The 21,559-nt window shown below is 55.5% G+C and overlaps 1 protein-coding gene across 4 annotated transcripts in view; it reads right to left on the bottom strand.

Moving 5' to 3' along the window:
* The window catches only part of TBCD (tubulin folding cofactor D), a 117,593-nt gene that overhangs the window by 25,749 nt on the left and 70,285 nt on the right, over positions 1–21,559 (bottom strand). For all 4 annotated transcript variants that reach the window (XM_037157768.2, XM_053661318.1, XM_053661316.1 and 1 more), the window contains exons 15-20: positions 13,411–13,468; positions 9,945–9,974; positions 8,704–8,789; positions 4,263–4,343; positions 2,543–2,616; positions 1,158–1,275 (exon numbers count right to left, since the gene is read on the bottom strand). In XM_037157768.2, the coding sequence (XP_037013663.2) occupies positions 1,158–1,275; positions 2,543–2,616; positions 4,263–4,343; positions 8,704–8,789; positions 9,945–9,974; positions 13,411–13,468 (447 nt within the window). The remainder of the gene's footprint in view (positions 1–1,157; positions 1,276–2,542; positions 2,617–4,262; positions 4,344–8,703; positions 8,790–9,944; positions 9,975–13,410; positions 13,469–21,559) is intronic.

Genomic DNA, 21,559 nt, shown 5'->3' with positions numbered 1-21,559 from the left:
ACCCCGGTTCCAGGAGGGTTCCCACCATCCATCCCGTCACGGGTACAGGGTGACTGTGCCAGAACCGTACAACCAGGTGGTTACTGCTGGACCCTGGCTGTCTTCCAAGAGGTGGGATTTGGCGGCTTGCAGGTGGAGCACACCCAAGTGACTGATCCCAGCAGAAACCTGGGCGCATCTCTCGGACCCTCCTGGTAGACGGCACCTCCATCTGCACAGCCGGTGCTGGGGAGCAGGCGTCCTGCTGTGCAGGGGAAGACCACCAGCCCTCCCGGTGAACTCAGCCCCTCCCCATCACACGGCCCCCGGGGAATCACCTACTGACATCAATGCAAATCAAAGTTTTCTTAAACTGTAGTTTAAGCAGCAGGTATACTTTCCCCGCTGTCCCTGGTGGTGGGGCTTTTACTGCAGAGGACAGGTGGTCGGAGAGAGAGGTAAGAAGATAAAGTGGAGCCTTCCCAACACCCTCGCCTGTGGGCCGGCTCACAGGGCCCCGCGGCTGCCTCACTGCCCAGGCCTGCTCCCCATGGAGATGGTTCTTAGAGGAGGAAACTTGAAAGTCTGCACTCGGGAGTTTTAAATCAGTACAGGGACAGAGAACACCGAGCACACGAGCTTCTCAGCGCCATCTCATCTCTGGAAACCCCTCCTTGCTTCTACAACCTCACTCGCACCTCAGGACACGTGTGCTGACATGGACACAGCCACGGGCCACATCCTGTGCCAAGAATGCTGCGTGTCCATCGAGGCCAAGGCCAACCCCCCACCCACGCAAACAGAGCCACGTACCAAGGGCTCGATGGCGGCTGGCATCGTGGCGCTCTGGCAGTCTCACGGTCAGGTGCTGCGTGTTTGGCCACATGCTACTGCACACTCGGGAGCCCACGGCAGAGTGCAGGCATCACCGTGACGTGTGCAGGGCTCCCTTTACTGTGGCATCTGCTACACAGCCATCCACCTATACGGGGCACTCATGGCCGACAGTGGCCCCATCTGGCCACATGCTCACTGATGCCCCGAGGGAGAGGCGTGTGGTCCATCAAAGGCCACAACTCACCAGCGGAGAGAGGACCAGTGACAAAGGCCATGGAATAAACTGTGAAGACTCCGGGGGCAAGCTCTTTGGTTCAGCGGGAGGGCAGGGCTCCTCCTACCTGTCCTGCAGCACCGCCAGAGCACACAGGCTGTGGGCGACCTCGGCGCAGGCGAGCACAGCCCCGTGCCTCGTGTGCAGGTCTGGGCTCCGTGTCATCGACAGCAGGCGTGGGAAAACTGCGAGGACAGGAGAGGAGATGTCCCAGGAGTGCACTCAGGGCGACTTGGGAGGCTCGATGACTCGAGACCCAAAGGGAGAAACACACCCAGGACTGAACCTGATGTCGCCGGCAGGCCCGCATCCCCAGCACCCAGGCAAGTGCAGAGGAAGCTGCCTGAGCAGCAGGACCCCCATCACACACGGTGCCACTGCGCCCCACAGCTGCTCAGAGCCCAGCCAGCCTCGGCCTCCTGTGCTCTGAGACTTGAGGTGGTCACAGGACCCACACAGCCAGGCAGAGAAGGCGGGCGAGGCGCCACGTCCACCTGGGGACACCACAGCCCCAGAGCCTCCGCTTCCTTAAACACACAAGTGCAGCCCTGCAGAGGCCATGAAAGCAGACAGCAGCCAAGCCAAGAGAGCCCCGCCCAGGCACACCCGCGCAGTGGCTGCAGCGCCGGTGTTTGAGCCCCAGGGAGCCCCTCACCCTGGGGCCCTGGGCGCTCCTGGGCTCGGGAGACAGGACCACGCTGAGCCCTCCTTTCAGACGGCAAAGCTTATTGGCTCCAGGGAGCAAGCGCCAGATCCCTGACACCACGGAGCTGAAAGGGCCCTCAAACCACTCTAGGCCCCAGTGTGCCACTCGCACAGGTGAGTAAAATTGGAAACTGCAAGGCAGGAGCCGTGGCCCGAGCACCAGCTGCTCTAATAAATGCCTGTGGGACCAGGTACAATTCTGAGCACATGTGTGTTTCCTGTGCTGAGATCAGATGCTCATTTATTCCCAGTGGACAGATGGGACAAGAGGGTGCTTTCTGTGGTGACAGTGCAGTGCAATCACTGTGGACGCGAACACACCACCAGGGGCGGGACACAGGAAGGCGCCCACAGACACTGCAGGCTGCCTGCCCCCAACGCATGTGCCCCACATTGCCCCCCAGTGCCCTAGGAAGACGCTCATATTTTAGGTTATCACCTGGTGAATTATTTCAGGGTTTTTTTAAGAATGCATGGCATACACAACCCCATCCACTCCCTGCCGAGACCGGCACCCACCGAGCACAGCAAGGAGCTCCCAGTGGGCGCGTGCTGCAGCCCTCACAGCGTCTGTCCTCGGAGAGACCACGGCAACTGGTCTGTACTCTGTCCCCAACTCTTGGCAGGAGAACAGCACTATTTTCCGCTCCCCCAGAAATTGAAACCTGCAGGGCAGGCTGTGCCTGTCTGTGGTGCACGCGTGTGTGCATGTGTGCGACGCCCACAGGATGGCTGGAGCACACTCACCTTGAGTGGCGCTGTACTCGGGTGCCCTCTGGACCAGGTTACAGAGCGCCTTCGCCGACAGCTCTCTGATGACCCTGATGAAAAGGGGACAGAAAACTGAATCCCTCCATTTTGATGATTCTGGCTTTATTCAGCTCATGAAGAGAGAGACGGTCTACGTGAGTGAACTAGGCACTGAGTCAAAATCACTACTGAAAGTGACCACACAAACACGTAAGAACCCCTGACTGCAACGAGTGAGGAAGAAAGGTTTTACCAAAGAAAGCACCTAATCGCAGTCCCTGCTCGGGACACAGCCGCTGCCTCCGCAGTGCTGGCCGGACAGCGGCTTCCCCTCGCTCCCCCAAAGACCTCGGAGGGTGGCAGTGTGGGCGGAGCTGCCAGAGGACCTGAAACTGAGAATTCTCCAAAGAAAGTGGGGACAGAGCTTTGGGACTTGAGATTTGGCTGTGATTTCTTGGCTTCAATGCCAAAAATACACACGACACACGACAAAAATACAATTAGATAAGCTGAAAATAGGTAAATTGGACTGTATTAAAATTTAAAACTTCCGGTTGTATCAAACGACACAATCAACAGGGTGAAAGGCAGCTCGTGGAACAGGAGAGAACATATGTGGACTGTATCGATCCTTACCAGACGTCTAGAACGCAGAACTCCCACAACCCACCCACAGACAGACACCTGTGTTAAAAATGGGCAAACACCCGAGGAGACGACGCTCCAAAGATGCAGCACGGACGGCCAACAGGCGCACGGAAGCTGCTCAGCACCAGTGATCACCAGGTAAGTGCAAACCAAACCACAGTCAGACGCCCCCGCCCACTCGTGAGGACCACGCTGAACCCTCTGCGCACTGCTAGGGGGAATGGAAAACAGCACAGTTCTGGAGTCCCTGCAACAACCAGAACTGGTTAGCCCGTGACTGCAATGGCTCTGCTCCGGGCACACACCCCGGCACTGGGCACGGGGCCGGGAGGCGCCCGGACCCCTGTCCTCAGGCAGGAGTCGCAGCAGCTGAGAGACAAAAGCCACTCAAGGGTCTGTCAACAAATGAGTGGATTAAAAACTGTGGTCAGTGCAGCAGTGGGGCATTCCTCAGCCTCACAGGAGGGGCTTCTGACCCGAGCTACAGCACGGACAGACCTCGAGGACGCTGTACACACCGACACCAGCCAGACAGAAGGCAGACACGCGTGTGGTTCTGGACGAGGGCCCTGGAGAGTCGGACTCACAGACACGGGCTGGGAGCAGGCAGCAGGGAGGGCTGGTTTAACGGGGACAGAGTTTCAGTTTGTAAGATGCAAAGTTCTGGAGACTGTTTACATAACAAGGTGAATGTACTTAACACTACTGAATGTACACTAAAAATGGCATACTATGTGTATTTTACCACAGTAAAGATGTTTTTAATTATGTTTATCTAGATATATAAATTACCTGGGGTGAATGTGTCTCAGCAGCGGAGCTCAACCTTTAAAAAGAAACCCAAGACAGTGGACCGACACCCCTCAGAAACATCGATGCTGCTAAAAGGACACTCCAGAAGTGTCTGTAGAGGGTTCTGCAAGGATCGAATCCCTGTGAAACGTCTAAACCTAACGTGGTATTGCGTGTCAGCTCTACTTCAATAGAAACAATAACAGTGAATAGAACACGGTTAAGAAAAGAATTCTGTACGGTCCCTGGGACATAAACACAGAAACGCGCAGCTTACCCGTCCCAATGGCTGATCTTCACAGTCAGCAGGTGGTCTATCATCGGCCGTGTGTACTCAGGAAAGCCGGCAATAAACATGCTGGGAAGACAATACCCAGAGAGGGTGAGCACGTGGGGGAGCCGGACGCTGCCGCCTTGCCTGTGCAAAACGGTGCCTCCACTCAAACAGTTTCCTATCAAGTTAAATATACCGAAGTCCCCTTGTAAGCAAGTATTCAAGGAAATGACGAGAACAACTATACACAAAAAGGTTTCCTTCGCATAGTTTATAAGAGCAATGACTGGAGAAGCTGGTGGCCAGGAGGGACAGACCAAGGACATGGACCACTCAGGACACGGGGTGGAGCGTGCTGTGCGTGGCACACAGGTGTCCTGCAGAGCAGAGCAGCACAGGGACAGCGGCACGTCACCACCCGACAGCGCTTGGCTGACGAGCACCCCACCTGCTCCAACCCTGTAAGCAAGGGCCCCATCCACTGAGGGAGGAAGCCAGTGCAGCTACACGTGTGAAAGGACCAAGTCTCTAGAAGAGACAAGAAGCCAGAGACAAGGGGGACCCCTGGCCTGCGCCCGATGGCTGAAAGGAGAGGTAACACAGACTTGGCCTCCAGGGACACTCCTGCACCCACTGAGACCTTCGCCACACACATGCATCTCCTCTCCCCAAAAAAGCACTCTCACGCTTCACGCCTCTAAATCAGCCGATCGCTAACGCACAAGGTCTGAACCTGCCATGTCCCCCACACAGCCCACTGTGGGCTGGTCACCAGGAAGCAGGAAGACAAAGGGAAATACAATTTCATGTGGATCCTATGAGTACACATGTGTGTGTGTACACGGGAGGTACACAGGTGCCAAGGGGGCATGCTTGTGCTGCAGAGTGTGAGATCGGGGAGCTTCTGGTATGGACGCGTGAGACAGGAAAGCAGGGGCTTCAGCTTGAGCGAGTCAGAAGGAAACAGAAAACCAGGACAGGGGACAAGCTGTCGAAAACGGAGCTGAGCCTTGACCACCTGGCCCCACATCACCCCAGGGCCCCAGGCGCCACCCACCAGATAGGCCCACCCCAGGCCAGTGTCCAGGAGCCAGCAGGGCTCCAGAAACTGGCAGAACCACCTCCGGCCTCACGGGAAGAACAGACGGGGGCCTGCACCTGAGTGCTGGTCTGAGCTCGCGTGCCCGCCAGCGGCTGCCCTCAGAGACACAGTCTGCTGAGCCAGCGGCCTGGGTGGCACCCAGCACTTACTGAGCCCTCAGTGCCTGCATGGAGGCCAAGTGCAAACCCAGGGGGTGTGCAGCAGGGGGCAGCGGACGAGGGTGAGGAGCCTGAGGGGACAGCAGGCTGGCGTGTGATGGGAGCGAGATGCCACCGACCAGCACTGCACATGGAGGTGGGAGGGAGGGATCGGCGGCAGGCTCTTGGCGTGTCCAGGACGAGCAGAGAAGCAGGACGAGGACGGGAAGGCTGCTGGGGACGCAGGAGTGACAGAGACGGGTCACCAGCCAGATGCTGGGAATGAGGAGGAGGAGCAAAGCTGAGCTGACTACACCGCATGCTGTTTCCTGAGTGGGGTCTGCAGGGACAGTTCAGGCTGCGTCCTGGGTGGGGATACTCAGGGACGGGAACGTGCAAAGTGCTGGAGAGCAAGTGGCCAGAAAGCAGGATGACAACGTGCCACAGGTTAAGGAGGCTGCACAGGATTCCAGGTGTCAGAAACATCAGGGACAGGCCAAGAGGGCGCTGGCCACGCGAGTCCTATCACCCACCCAGCACAGTGGAGACTGGCAGTGGGTGCAAAGACGGAACAACTGACACGCAGGACACAGCGAGGTGACGACATGAGGGCCAGCTGAGGGGCCGACAGCGCTCCAGGGCCCCATTTGCAGGTGTCCTGGAAAAGGTGAATCCGGGAACAGCGGGCCCAGAGGAGCCAGGGCTGGGCCTGGAGACCACTGGGGCGACAAAGCAGTCCCCACGCCAACGGTGGCTGTGGCTACGCATCGGCCAAAATCATGCTTTAAAATGAGTGAATTTTACTACAGGTAAATTATATGTAATAAAATAGGTGTGCAAAAATAAAGCTCACATTTTTGTAAAAGATCTTGTCTTAAGAACACAGAGAGTACCAAACAAGCCACAGACTGGGAAAGCATCTGCAGACCATGAATCTGATCCAGCCCCTGCATTCAGAATCTACAAGGGATCCTCAGATTCTCAGCAAGAAGCAAGCAACTCATCAGTGAACAAACAGGCAACGGCTCTGTCAGACAAGCCCAGAAGAACATGCTCACTGTCATCAGTCATTGGGAAGGCCCATCAATGCCCTCCTCCTGCACATCTGCTGAAATAGCTCGATTATGAAGATGAACCCCAGCTTCAGGGGCGGTGGAGGGGAGCTCACCGTGGCCGGAGGGCTTTGCATTTGGAAAACCATTTGGCAGTTTCTTAAAGTGAGGACCAAGCCATTCCGCTCCTGAGCACTGAACCCAGAGAAGTGAGGGCTCCTCTGCAGATGGGCACGTGGTGTCCTGCAGCTGCATGGGGACTGCTCCACCCAGATGACCCAACTCAGCAGGCAAGGGAGGGAAAGCCCTAGTGCACAAAGCAGACCAGACCCAGGGAGGTCCCCTTGCTGAGTGGGAGGAGCCAGAGGCAAAGGGAGGCGTGACAACCACCTGCTCCTCCGTTCTGGTCACTTCAGATCACGGTGTCCTGGAGCAAGGAGGCGGGCACCTTTGTGGCGGTGGTGACACAGGGGGGCACACACTGCACACATGTGGTTTCCTGGGTCAGCAGCACTTTAAGGAAGCCATTGAAATAAAACTACAGGTAGGACGACTGCTCCCCCGCCCAGGCCCAGGTGCTTCCATTTGGCACAACTCGGCTCTGCAGAACCGTCTGCTCGTGGACGTCACCGCCACTCAGCTGTGCCATGAGCCCCTCACACACAGGGTGCACAGCTGAGCGCCTGAGCTTCCCAAACCCACAGGCATTTCCCCCCACGGGCACCCCGGATGCACTCCAACCCTCAGCTCCCAAGACCCTCCCACCTCTGGTCAGCACCCACTCAACACCGGCAGACCCGTCTCTCCCATCCCTTCACCGTATCCTTGCTTCTAGCCACCGAAACACACCTGCAGTCACAGGCTCAAAGGGCAGGTCTGACCATCCAGCCACACTCCATGTCCTGAGGACAGTCCAGACTCCTCGCTCTGGCTCAGAGGCCCCTGAACCCGCTGTCTACCCGCACCAGGCTCCCTCTGCTGCACATCTTCTTCCCTCCACCGTGGTGTAGGCTGGCGCAAAACTGGGCATCTGCCCTGCCGTGGCCAAGGGCACAGATGCTGGTTCCCGTGACCAGTGGACCTGGTCCTCACAGACCGCCCTCGTCCACAGGAAGCGAGCCCCACATAAGTGCGAGAGCTCAGCAACAGTAACAGCATGCCGAGCTGACACCACGCATCCCCTGTGGAACTCGGGGGAACACTGTCCCTTGTGGCAGATTCACCACACGTGTGTTCAGATGTCAACAACGGAAGAAAACAAGAGCAGACACAGGGAAACCACTGAAGACAGACAGCCATGAAGGTCGGGGAGAGGTGGGAAGGATGCCGAAAGCAAGTCCTTGTGGGAAGGGGGCTGGATGCAGCATTTTTAAGGAAGCAACTGTGTCCATGCAGGGCCCACACAGCAGGGCGCCAGTGCCTGCACACGGAGGCCGACGGCTTTTAAAACGCACCGCAAGCTTCTCCCAACCCAACACAGACACATCGCGCCATAAAACTGACACTTTCCTCTTCAAGCAGCAGCAGGTACACTGGGGCACGGAAGCCAGGCCCCAAACCTCGGCCACCAAGTAAAAGTGTTGGCGGAACTTCTGCAAACTACGCTCAGGATGTTCCATGTTTACCCTGGACCTGGATCCTCACACACCTTCCTCAGTGAGCTCGTAAACAACCTAAACACAACTTCAACCGAGAAAGCGCTGCTTATTCGTTCAGAAAAAGAGACACAGTCACTCCTGACTCACGCTTTCCCTCGGAGAGACCCAGCCCACGTGTGTCACCAGCAGGCAGTGCCGCTGGCGTGCGGTCAGTCACACGGACACCAAGCCCTCCCCAGAAACAGCAGTGACACAACAAGATGGCTCAGACAAAAGCACGTTCGTCCAGCAAGCTCCTGAGACTCTGAACAGCTCTTTACAAGGTGGGCCCACTTTCCTCCATCGGAAACCCAGCCTCTGCACGCCGGCAGGTCCGCTGCTGTCCTCGAGGTTCTATGCAGGCTTTGATAACTGTTTACAACTCCACTTGCAACTTTTCGCACATAAATTACACCTATTCAACCCTCCAGGATGAAGAAAAAAATGGCAGAAACTGATTTTAAACATCTAAATCAAACAGGATGTTGTATTTAATGATGAATGTTAAAAACTTACCTTATAACCAGGAAACAGTTAGATCTGTTACCAACAGCAAAATAGTCAGCTGTGGTCAGAATATCGATTCCGTGAGGGAACGTACCCTGGGGGCAAAGAAGATGGAAAGAGTGAGAAGGCGGCCACTGAGCAGAGGCGTCTCCTCGAGCCACTGCCACGGCCACACGTGGGCACATCCGCTCACCAGGAGGCCAGACGGGCCTGCTCTGGGCCACCCTCGCCCCGGCTTCCAAGCCAAGTCCTCCCACGAAGCACCCACCCTGGATGCAGACGGCACTACGAATATGTGAACTACTTAAATGCAAGGGGCCGATTCAGTCAGGCCGCGCCCGTCTGGGTGGAGGGGCCCCAGCCCACTCGCCCTTGGGGGGTCCTGGGAAGCCTGGACAGGAGCCCACAGCCCTGTGAGAATAAGCAACCAGGGCTGGACAGTGACACCCAGGAACAGACTCATAAATGGGAAGACAGAGGGGCCCCCCATGACCCTCGCCTAGCCCCGAAGTCTGTGTGTCATTACCACCCTGGCTCTGACACCAGAAACCAAATGAGTTTTCTAAAAAAACTTAAATGACAAACTTTCAACCCCCAGCGAAAGCCATGGCCACAGACCACAGGAGGGAGGCAACAGGCCCGGCCAGCTTGTCACAGAGACGAGACAAGCAGTGGCAGAGACTCCATCACTGAAGGTGACAAGTGCTCAGACAGCCAGCTCCTGGTCAAAGTGACAATGAGGAACTGAGGTTAAGACTGGATTCCAGGTCATGACAAGGACTTCAGGGGACCCGTTACCATAGAAACTCTCACAAACAGGGTCTGGTTCACCAGCAAAGCCAACCTGCCTCAGGCAGAGGCCGCCGTCCATCCAAGGGGAGGCTGTGTCCAGGCTGCTCCCGCTTACCCCCAAGAGAGTCCCCAGGGCCCCTCCCCCTCCAGGCAGCACTCAGACCCTCCCGGCACCTGACTGCCCTCCACTGCGTTAGGCACCGATTCCCAACGTGTGTGTAGGCTGCTCCCACACTTGGGTTTCCTGTGAAACACCAGTAACTGCTTAAAGCGCATGTCAGCCCTCCCCCGAGTCACGCCATGTATTAGCCTGTGACCAGAACCAGGCCAGGTGTCAATTTAATCCAGGTCAATGGGGCGCCCACACGCAGCGCTGCGAGAGGACGCTCAGTGTTCAGTACGTCTGCCTCTGGACCCACAGGACGCCACGGGAATGGAGGTTTAAGAAGCAGCCATACCTGTCTTCCCACACTCTCCTGGAAAGCAGCCTAGGACAGAACAGACAGCAGTTGGTGAGCCTGTACTTGGCTGGACACCAGCAGAGATTCACAACAAATAACCCACGGCTCTGTGCTGTTCCCGTAAAAGTCCTCACTGGTGGCCCACTGAAGCCTCCAGAGTGGTCTGTCATTCTGTCTTTATGTCCCTAAAACCACAACTTAGCGTTTCAAGTTTCTAAAGCCAGCCCATCCTGAGAAGTGCCCTGTAGTTGGCTCACGTCACTGCTGGATTTAAGGCCTAGACATAAAAACGGGACAGAGACAAACCAACTGGTTAGACAAAAGCCCAACAGCCAGATCTAGTGTTGAGATAAAGGGTCAGAAGGCTCAGGGGAAGAGACCCCAAGGTCCTGGGAGGGGTCCCCGCCCTGGCAGGTGACCTTGGGAACCGTCGCCCTGTGAGCAGGGTGACCCAGCACACAGAGAGCGTGGGAATGTGAGCCCAGACGGGAGCCGAAAGGCAAGAGCACAGCTGTGTTGGGGAGGCCACTTCTCGAAGTTTCATTGCCAGCAACTCAGTACTCATGCCCATGTTCCAATGGGCTTCACACACATGCGTCTCTGCACCTTTCACGGTTTTAACTTTGCATCTGCTGGGTAAGTAAGGGTACACTTAAATGTTCAATGCAGAGACTTTCCCAATAACTTTAGAAAATTGTGATTTTAACCTGAAAAAGGTGATTTGCATTGATTTATTCTATCTCTTCCCCAAGGTTCCTATTACTGCTTCCCATAAAAACAGCTAACAGCCCCGGCTGGTATGGCTCAGTGGACTGAGTGCCAGCCTGCAAACCAAAGGGTCGCCAGTTCGATTACCAGTCAGGGCACATGCCTGGGTTGTGGGCCAGGTCCCCAACTGGGGACATGTGAGAGGCACCCACACACTGATGTTTCCCCCTCTCTTTCTCCCTCCCTTCCCCTCTCTCTAAAAATAAATGAAATCTTTTTTAAAAAGTCTAACGTTACAGTGAACAGAAGAATATCTGAAAGGTGACCTTTAAGTAGACTTAACTAGAGACTCTCCCTGTGTTGCCGAGGCCCGTGGTTCCTGTCTGCAGGTGGCCGTCAGGACGAAACTCCTCTGGGACCCACCGCACTGTCTACAGATGCGGGAGGTACGGGAGAGCGTGCAGGAACCCAGAGGAGGTGCTGAGCTTTCCTGGCAAATCTTCTCTTGAAACAGGGAAGGAGTGAAGGACCTAAGGCCAGGATGACCTACATCTGCAGGGGAAGGACGCAGGGCAGGCAGGCGTCGGAGGCTGCAGACCACCCCAGGGCGCCCACGCGTGAGCCCTGTCTGTAGAGGCCAGGCGGCCCCCACACCATCCCGGTGCAGAGGGTGCAGCTGTAGAGTCCACTCCTGGCCCCGCTTCACCCCCGACGAACACCCACCGTACAGACCCCACGACCAGCAGGGCAGCTGTGGAGGGAATGGAGGGCCAGGGGCACACGAGCTGCCACAGACACCAGGCAGAGGACAGGCCAGGAGCCAACCAGGAATTCCTCGTGGGGACGTGTGACAGAACCAGAAGCAGAAGCAGTGGGTGGGCTCCTCTGGCCTCATGGAGCTGCACTCAGCAGCTTGGACGGGAGGGAGGAAATGCTAGGAAAGCTGAAGGACCTCCAGGGAGTAAAGAAATTAAACAATTCAAAGTCCTTCCAAAGAAACAGAAAACAAAACAGTCGACGTGGGTTCCCTAGTGATTTCTACTGAGCATTTAGAGCAGAAACGAAACGCCCTGTTCGCTGTGTGCAGCGCACAGCCATGTTCTGTGCGCATCAGACACAGGATCGTCCGGCCCATAATCACACCCACATGTAACACACATCCGTGTTTGTCCCTCAAAAGTTTAAGCAAAAGCTATGCATTTTACACAGCAAAATTTGGTACTATCAGTTTTTTAAAGCCTCTTCCCCCAAACAGAGAAGGAAACACTCCTATTCTTTCCCTGGGGCCAGGTGACCCTAGTTCCAAATCCAGACAAAAATGTCACCCATGACACCACAGACCAGCACCCCTTTCTTTACAGACACAAAGATTCTCAAGAAAACTTCCACAAAGCGAGCCCAGTGGCATGTGGAAAGGGGTTATCACACCACGACAAGTGGGGTGCTTTCCCAGGAACGCAAGGCAGGTTTAGTGTCTGAAAAGCAATGCCATCCCCATAGCGATGAAGCAAAGGACAAAACCACACGGCCGGGTCAAACTCCAACACCCAGAAACCCGCAGAACCTCCTCAACCTGCTCAAGGGGGTTTACAGAACACCTACAGCTGCCATCACACCTGACAATGGAAGACTGAGCACTTTCGCTGAGCAAAAGGTGCTGCCCCATCGGTGACAGCTCACACGGGCGCCTCTCTGGAGCTGGCCAGGCCACCGTCTCCAACCTGTGCCCACCCCCCACCAGGTCTCCCACAGCCTCCTAGCCACTCCGGCCAGGGCTCCACCCTCACCTCCAAGCCTGAAGGCCCTGAGCTTGGCCCTGACACTAACAACCCCAAACGTGTGCCCTGTCAGCATGGCCTGAGGGCGTGGGGACGTCCCCAGCACCACGGCGAAGGAGGTGGGACACCCTGTGGTCTGCACTCAACTCCGCCTTCTCTTCCAGCCTCTGACCGAGCACAGGGCTCCTCTTCCAACCTCACTCCAACCTCGCCCGCCATCTGCCTTGGGACCACCTCTACAAGTGTCCTTGTCTGTTCACCTCTTTAAACCCTCACAAAGGTGCACAAACCATAAACGGGCAGCTCAACGTGTGACCATAAGCTGATGGTTTCCGGGTTCCCTCCATACAGAGACCTCATTCTCATCTGTCCCACAAACTACCCCCACACCTCTGCCTGGGCCTCAGGTCCAGGGAGGCCGCTCTGTTCACTCTCCCTACCACCAAAACCTCCAGAACATACGTCCACTCCTCCCCTGGCACCTAAAAACCTGCACTCAGCTTCCAAATCTGAGGGCAGAGAGCCCTGAGCAAGATGCTCCACGCTCGCCCAGTGGTCCCGCCAGGCCTCGACCACTTCTAAGAGAAGAAATTTGCCTCCTGTGGTGTACGGGGGCCCCCAGGTGAGGCAGGGAGCTCTGTCCTCCCCAGCTGGGGCCTTCAATCTGACTGCCTGGGACCCTGACCATCCCCCAGTCCAACCACCCGCAGCACAATCCATGCCACACTGAACAAACCCCTGCACAGTCCCACTTCTGATACCACCTGAGTTTCCAGGTAAATCCCCCCGGGTCACAGCACCTCAGACAGCCTCTCAGTTGGCCCTTCCCTCCCCCTGGTCGTCTGGTCTGATGGCCACGCAGGGCCCCTCACCCTGACTGCAGAATGGGAACCATGGACGGGGCTGCCCGTGCCAACGTCCCAAGTGGCACAGGCCAGACCCCACACCCGCAGGAGAAGGGACCGGAGGGGACTTACCGAGGCAGCTCTCCTGCAGTTCACATTCCGGTCGAACACCGTGGTGATGACCAGTGCACTGTGGGGTTGGGGAGAAGGAGCGATTAGAACGAAGTGTGCAGAGAACACAGGCCCCATGATGCTGACTAGAAACCACAGTCTCTCACTTGCTTGGTCACTGCTCGGTCACCGCTGCTGCCAAAACACGTGCGTGCACCTGACCACAAGCCAAGCCCTAGGGAGGGGGCAGCTGTGCAGGCTGGGGGTCAGCAGGGCTCCCAGAGGACGAGCCCTGGGGACACGGGGAGGGGCACAGAGTAACACGCAGGGAAGGCACAGGCTCAGAGGACAGGACAGGCTCACCTACCTCTGCCCTCCTCAGGATGTGATGTGACTGTCACGGATGAACCAGGGCTCACCAGACTTTGGCCACAAGAAAAATCGAAGGATTCAGGGTAGGCATGCAAAGTGTGGTTTCTAAGTATGACTTGAAAATTTCTATCTTCTATCAGCCCACAGGGAAAGTGCTTTTAAAAAGCTATTTCAAACACACAGGGATCCCCCCAGCTGCCTGGAGGCCAGCCGGGCCTCCCACCCCCCACTCCCGTTTCTGCACGGCGACGCTCTCCCGACTCCCTGGGATGCTCCTCCGGCACACCCACCTGTTTCCAGCCCCAGCAGCAGCTTCCTGAATGGGAGCGACCCCTGCCGCCTGTGTGCCCCCCCCCCAGAGGTGTCCAGGCAAGCCCCTGGGATCTGCAACCTGTCCTGATGCCTGGGAAAGGGGCTGAGGCTGCAGATGCAGTCAGGTTTGCTAATCTGCTGACCTCCTGCCGGGGCCTCTCCTGCAGGCCTGTGTCCTCAGAGAACCTGCAAGGGGCAGGCCAGGGAGAAACAGAGGCACTTGGCCTGAGGCTGCGGCTGTGCAGGCAGTGGGAGGGTCAGGGCCCAGGGGCGCAGGGCCTCTGAGAGCTGAAACAGCAGGAAGCAGATTCTCCCCAGAACCTCCAGAGGGAGGTTCTACCCTCCAGAGGGAACTAGCCTGCGACATTGTGGTTCCGGCCAGTGACACCCAGGTCAGACCTCTGACCTCTCCTGGGGTTTGTTTTTGTTTTTTTGCTAAAGTGCAAGAAGCCAGAATCAAGTCTGTGTGTTGTGTGTTTCCACTTGTAAGAGAGTCTAGAAGTGGCAAGACTACAGAACCCAAGGCAGAATGGTCATGGCCAGGGACAGGGTCGCCTGAATGGGAAGGGCAGAGGGAAGAGACCAGAGTGAGGGGACCATCTGTCTGTGCCTGTGGTTTGGAACCCAGCTTCAAATATTTGGCAAAATTCAAAGACCTACCCATGACAAGAATGGGTTTTTCTGTATGCAAGTTAAACAGAACGTCAGAACATGAGGACCAGGAGGCCCCTGAGTGGCCCGGAGAGACTGAGGGGCGCAGAAGCAGGGGCCGCCCCAGAGCAGGAGGGTGGGGGTGAAGGGCTACATGGGCAGGAGGCCAGACAAGCGGAGGCAGGCAGGACTCGAGGGTCCATGCAGACGCACGGCCTTCCAGGGTGGGCATGCACCCAGATGCAGGAGTGGAGTCCTATCTCAGATCGGAAGTGCCGTTCTCCGCTGGAAGGAACACAGACTCCGGGAAATAGCCAATTCCAGGGACAAGCAAGGGAAATGTGAGCCTGGAGCCAGGGCCATGCTGGAGAGCGAGGACTCAGAAAATGGAAGTGGGGCTCCTGCTGAGAAGACACGGCCACGGCCCTCAAACAGTCCCGACAGCCAACTCGATGAGCAGCAGCACCGCTGGAAACCCCAAGGACCCAAGGAGCGCCCACGCGCCCACACTGACAGCAACGCTGGATGAGTGAGAGTGGGGAGGAAACGCCGCTTCCTTGCGGGAGGGTTCAGAGAGTAACAGTGACCATCATGGCATCTGCCCGGGCAAGACCACCAATGGGCACAAAAATGGGCGAAGTCTACAGAGAAACAGCACAGTTGCGTAGTGTCAGCGTGTCGACCTAGAACTTTCCTTCCTTGTAAAGGAAGCCCGCACTGGGACGGAAGCCCCGGGAAGTCTGGGGCGGGCCCAGGTGGGCCTGAGTAGGCACACGGCCGAGCATCAGCCGCAGTCCAGCCCACGGGGACGCAGCCTGTCCTCGGTTTCACAACGGGACGTGTTGACAGCAGGGGAGGCCGGCGAAGGGCTTATGAGAAGCTGTTCTGCTATTTTTACAACTGTCCTTTCAGCCTAAAGTTAGCTCAAAATGAGAAATTGTTTTGAAAAGAGAATACCTGAAAATCTTAAAAGAGCCAGCATTAGCACCTTGGGTCCTCTCTGTTATCATTCCTTTTACTAGTTGAAGCTGATAGCAGGAACATTTCAATTTTACGATTAACTGACTCTTAAACTTGACTTCATAATGGCTATGAATGAAATTTTAGAAATCATCAAGCCAAGCAGGACAGGTATTAGAGATCTTTCAATAACTAAAACTTATTTTTCATAAAGATTTTACTTACTTATTTTTAGAGAGTAGAAGGGAGAAAGAGAGTGAGAGAAACATCAATGTGTGGTTGCCTTTCATGTGCCCCCTACTGGGGACCTGGCCCGAAACCCAGGCATGTGCCCTGACTGGGAATCGAACTGGCAACCCTTGGTTCGAAGGCTGGTGCTTAATCCACTGAGGTACACCAGCCAGGGCTAAAACGTATACAACTACTATTCTTAACAAAACATTTGGTGTTTTCATCTAAATACAGTTTCAATCAGTGGAACTTTAAGTACTATACATTTACATGTTATAAGACCTTTTAAGAATATTTTATTTATTTATTTTTAGAGAGGAGAAGGGAGGGAGAAAGAGAGACAGAAACATCAATGCACAAGAGAGACACCGATCAGCTGCCTCTCACACACCCCAGCCGGGGATTCGGCCCTTAGAGCTGCTTTTTTTCCATCCACAAGATCTAGGTGTTCTAGGAAAAGGCACTGACCAAGCATTTCTGCCTTCCTTTAACATCTGACACAAGAAAAATGTGGACTTATGTTTTGAATGACACTGGGTATACCTAATACAGAAAAGTTCATATTTTACACTACCTCAAATTCCCTGACAGTTTGTCTTAAACTACAATTTTTAAGTTACAGAATACTGATTAAAGACGAGAACAGAACCAATGTAAGAAAGAAATATACCATTGCCTGCCACCTGCCAGCCCTGGAAGGGGCCCAACAGCTCTGAGACAACGGAGATGGGCAGCAGGCCCTCCGCCCCCGGCCACCTGTCTGTGGGCTCGCAGCCCTGCCCCACCACACCTTTCCTGGTGCAGCCCCGCCCACTGAGGCGAGTCCACAGTTCTGGGCACTGCCAGCCCCTGCCCAGCACCGCGGAGCAGCCGGGTCATCAGGTGAGCCCGTGTTGGGGACAGAAGACGCTCGGTGTCAAGCTTTTCAGTTTATGTTGCAATTGAACCGAAACAATGAAAGGCTGTCCTGAAGATTCTCTCTCATTTTGTCATGTGTCTATGTTCCTGCCTTGCAGCCCCTTCTCTAATAGCACAACTGGCTACCTGGAGAAAGGCCTTCTTCATCCTCCTCTCTCTTATGCTCCGCACTTACCTGTGGTCCCCTCTCAGTATCCACAACACGTCCCCCAACCTCAGGCTCCCAGCCAGGCCCCGCAGCTTCTGCACTTACTAGCCCCAGAGCAAGGAGAGAAGAGACTCCCTCCCGGGAGCGTTACATTCACTCACCCCTGAAGCATATGGAACAGAAACAACTGCAGTTGCAGTTGCAGTTGGGGGTGAACAGTGAGGGCACAGGAAGCTGACCTGCCCAGGCCAGAGGGGATGCAGGGCACAGAGGGGCTTTCACATTCACAAGCAGATGACTTAAAATGGTTACTACTTTATTCCTATTTCAGCAAACTTCAGAGAACAGTAGGACAAACTATATCACTTTAAAACAGCTTTTAACCAAGTTTAGACTCTTAAGTTAATTCAACAAATCAATTTGTGTATATACCTGTGAATGTAACAGGTTGTTACTACTGTTTTGATTTGGACTAAATTTAGAAAACTACTCTAACTAATTTCACTCTGAGAAACAAAACTGGCTTATCTACAAATACTAGTGAGTTTCAAAGAAGAACAGGGATGATGGCCTTGGTGCAGTGTGAGGAGGGAAGCACCCACAGGCCCCACTCCATGCACCCCCCCCAAAAGTTTTCCTTAGCAGGAGGGGCCGCGCGCGCATGAGTCACACGCAAGGCTCACGTTCCGGAGGGGACGTGCGGAGCAGCACTGACGGCCCACAGCATGCGTCTGCCAGGGTGGGGACGTGTCTCGGGCGCCTTCTGTTTGCTTTCGCTGCGGGAGTGCAGGCACTGCCTCGCCAGCATTTCCCAACACAGACGGCCCGTGTGTCACACGGAGAGGGACTCTTCCCCATCCGAGTCGGGGGAAGCTGCGTGCCTCGACCTGCCCGGGCTCCCGGTTTTTATTAGCAGGGACAGCAGGGAGCAGATCACATCCCAAGTCCACCTTCGTTAGTTTTATACCAACAAAAAGCAAAATACACTGTTGTTTGTTATCTTAAGTAACAGTAATCCTATCATTTCAAAGTTTATCCACATTGTCTAGAAGTTGCAGACTACACTGTATCAAGTTCAAATGTCAGGCCTGCCTGTGGCCAAGGTCTCCTTTTCTTTTAACTCATGAGAATAAAGGCTCCAACAAGACTTTTCAAAGCACTTAAGTCACAGTGGAGCTAGAATGAAGGCCAAGAGGAGATTTGCCAGATGGTGGGGGGACATTTCGGTCTGTAATCAACTTCCTAAAAACCAAGAAGGTTATCTCCCCTCTGGAAGCAGCCCTGTAGAAGGTCGGAATAAGAACAAGACATAGCTTTGAGCAACACATGCCATTTCCTGATTTTTCAGGACAAGCCTGCCCTCGAGGAAGAGATCTGGGAGCCAATCCCCAGGCGCTGGCCTGCTGCTGTGGGCAAGCAGGGCGCTGCCCAGCTCGGGAGGAGCCTGCAGGTGATGTCAACGGCCTCGACTTACAAAAGAGTTTCAGGTGAGGAAATCGCTGGAAGGTGCCAACCAACAGGCTTGCAGGGGCTCATTTTTCTTTCCCTTCTTGCAAACTAGCTTTCTGACCGCTGGGGAGAAGGTATTTCCTCGGTGAAGCACAACCCGTTCTGTACCATTTTAACTTTGTGTGTTTCACTGATCTTAAATCACACTTGGCTTTTCGGAAAGCTCTATTTACTTTCCATAGAAAAAAAATTATTCCACCTCTTAATGTGTGTATAATCTTAGGAAATACAAGCTTTCAAAACCTGCCAACGCCAATTCAAAACAATCAAATTTTCCTGAAAACTTTCTTTTTGGTATAAAACAGAGTCGCCTCACACCCAGACGGGTTTCTCCAAGTGACTGAGAAAGTGGACGGCAGAGCCCCGTGCCCACCGGCACAGGTTTGCCGGGGCAGCATGCACAGCCCAGCCCCGGACCTCTCAGCCCGTGGAGGCCTCAGCTCTGGGGGCCGCGGTGCCCAGCCCCTCGGCCGAGTTACCGCCACAGGACTCTTCTCATCAGACGTTCAGGTTTCACTGACAGAATTACATCTTGATCTCCAGTGTCAACTTTTGCAAGACACACTGAAGAATTTGTGAAAGTATAAAGGTATCAGCCTTTTATCAGGTGGCAGGATTAATGGGCTTAAAAGCTGACAATTAAAATGCGGTCACTTATTACAAACAGAAGGAGGCCGATCTTGAAGGACACACCCCAACCGATACTCCTGGGCTAGCAGCGTCCCCCAGGCTCTCGGTGACTCACCTCCCAGCCACCCTCCCCACCCGCCCCAGCCTGCAGCCTGAATGGACCAGGAAGGCCAACTACCCTGGCTCCCAGAACCTGCCAAACTGGACGGGAAAGCCTGCCGGGCCCAGGCACAGCTCCAAAGGGCACCTGTGATCTGATCCTGGGATGGGCCTAGGAAAGGGGGCTAGAGGCACCCGGTCAGGCAGAAACTCCAGGAGGCCGCTAGCTCCGTGTTAATTAGGAGAAATTGGGAAGGCTGCTGAGCAGGAGTCTGGGTGCCCTGCCAGCGGGTGGTTTCCGAGTGGGACGCTGCTGGGTGAGTGCGTGAGCGACGCCTGGGGCATGCCCAGAAAGTCGAGGAAAAGTAACCTCCCCTGAGATCAAAGGGCCCAAGCACAACCACGTGAGTTTCTGCTGAGAACACTGGCCGCCATCGGGGCAAGTGTCCCTGGTCCTTCATGTTTGGTCAAGTTCTTAAAATGAGTCCCAGCTCCCGAGAGAGGTGAGTGCCCCCAACAACCCCCTCCTATCCTCCTGTCACTATCCAGACATGGTGGCAGGGGTCCTGCTGGCTCACTACCCTCCGGACCCCCACAGGACGGGCTTGGCTCCACCCTCTCAGCTGCAGCCAATCTCAAGTCCCCTTCACTAACATGAGCAGAGAGACCAAGGCTGGGGACACACTCAGCCCAGGCTCTGGGCTCTTCACTGCCTGGTCCTGCCACATGCCACGCCCAGAAAGCTAGGTGTGTGGCAGCTCAGTGAGCCCTAACTCTGTCCTTCCTCCTCTGAGTAGCAGAGGGGAACCCTGGAGCGGAGTATGCCAGCACCCTCCAGCCCCCAGGAGAACTCAGTGCTGGGACGCACACTCTGGGGAGAAGAAGCTCCGCGTCGACCCATGTGGCTCGGCAGTGGCCCAGCCGGGTCGCTGTGCTGGCCTTGCCTGGGCTTGTGTCGAAGGTCCATGGGCACAGACCCGCCCACCCTGGAACCCACAGAACTGAGCCAGTGACGTCAACTGCACCCACGTCACGCTCAGGCTCAACATAGCAACTCTCCCCCCAGGCTGACGCTTCACTTTATGAAGGCGCTAATGCCATTAGCGTGGCAACAAGTTCTAGAAACTGCAGAAAGCAGGAATCTCTGGCTCGTGGCTATGAGAGCCTATGTTCCAAAAGCCAGGGCCCTGGGGAGAAGACAGCCAGTCCTCTGTTTGTTCCACAGGCCCCAGGGGAGCATGAGGGCTGGGACCGCTGGCCAGCATCACTGCTCTCCACATCGTGAGGGACGCATGTCCCTGCAGTGCAGAGGCTCAGTAGCTTCCGTCCCAAACAGAAGCAGGTGTGTGACAGCCGTTTGCCCTGTGCCGCACTCGCGATGTCCCCGGGGAGCACGGGCAGGTGCAGGCTACGCTGCCAGCTTCCTCGGGTGCTTGGAGGACCCATCTGTGGAGGTTCGGTGACTCTTCGTTTCATACCAGAAAGAAGGTTTTCAGGTAAATTTGTTTTGAATTAGTAGTGTTGGCGGGTTTTGAAAGCCTTTATTTCCTAAGATTTTATCACATTCCAATTTCCTCTGCCAACCCTCAGCCTTCCGCCCTGCTGCTCCAAGAGTCCTCGGAGGAAGGGGAGGCACAGATACCTGCCAAGTCTGCCGCTCTGACCAATGTCAAACTGGAAAAGCAGCGCCCGGATTCTTCTCCCTCTGAAATGGGAGTGACCCCATCAGGAGACAGATCCCTTGCGGAGGCCAAGTGCACACAGCGGTGCTTCGGCGTCTCACTCAGCACCTGTCAGCTGCCCACTGTAGCCAGGCGTCATCAGGGTTGTAGCACCACCAGGGTGCCCACCTACCCAATGACACTGGACACGGTACAGAAGCCACTTCCGGGTGAGCAGCAGCAAGAGCCTTGCCTGAAGCCACGTGAAACAGCAAACCTGTTCTCCCAGGGTCGGGACACTGAGCTGCTGGCAGGGGAGCCACGGCCCAGGGGCCAGTGAGGGGAGAATGAGGAGGAGAAGCCGACTGTTACCCAGGACCACGGTCCCCTAAGCCCCCTAAGCCCTCTCTGCCCCTCTCCAGCGGAGGAGGAGAGAGGAGGAGTCAGATACTTTTATGACTTCCTGGAAGCACTCTGAGCTCCTTCAGCTCTATCAGCGTCCCCAGGCTGTTCTCTAGACTTGGCTTTGATATAAGTCAAGATTGAGAGACACAGGCCAGAGGCACTTCCTGGGCAGTAAACAGACCTGTGGCTCCTCTCCTGACCCCAGGAGTGGTGGGAACAGAATGACCTCCAGTCCCCAAGACCTGGGAGCCACAGCAGAGAAGCTGAAGGGCTA

This window comes from Artibeus jamaicensis, unplaced genomic scaffold (assembly GCF_021234435.1).
Source record: "Artibeus jamaicensis isolate MK-2021 breed Jamaican fruit bat unplaced genomic scaffold, CSHL_Jam_final contig_2259, whole genome shotgun sequence".
In the NCBI taxonomy this organism is placed as follows: domain Eukaryota; kingdom Metazoa; phylum Chordata; class Mammalia; order Chiroptera; family Phyllostomidae; genus Artibeus; species Artibeus jamaicensis.
Note: the sequence above shows the minus strand (reverse complement) of the source record. Positions and strands in the feature narration are given on the sequence as shown.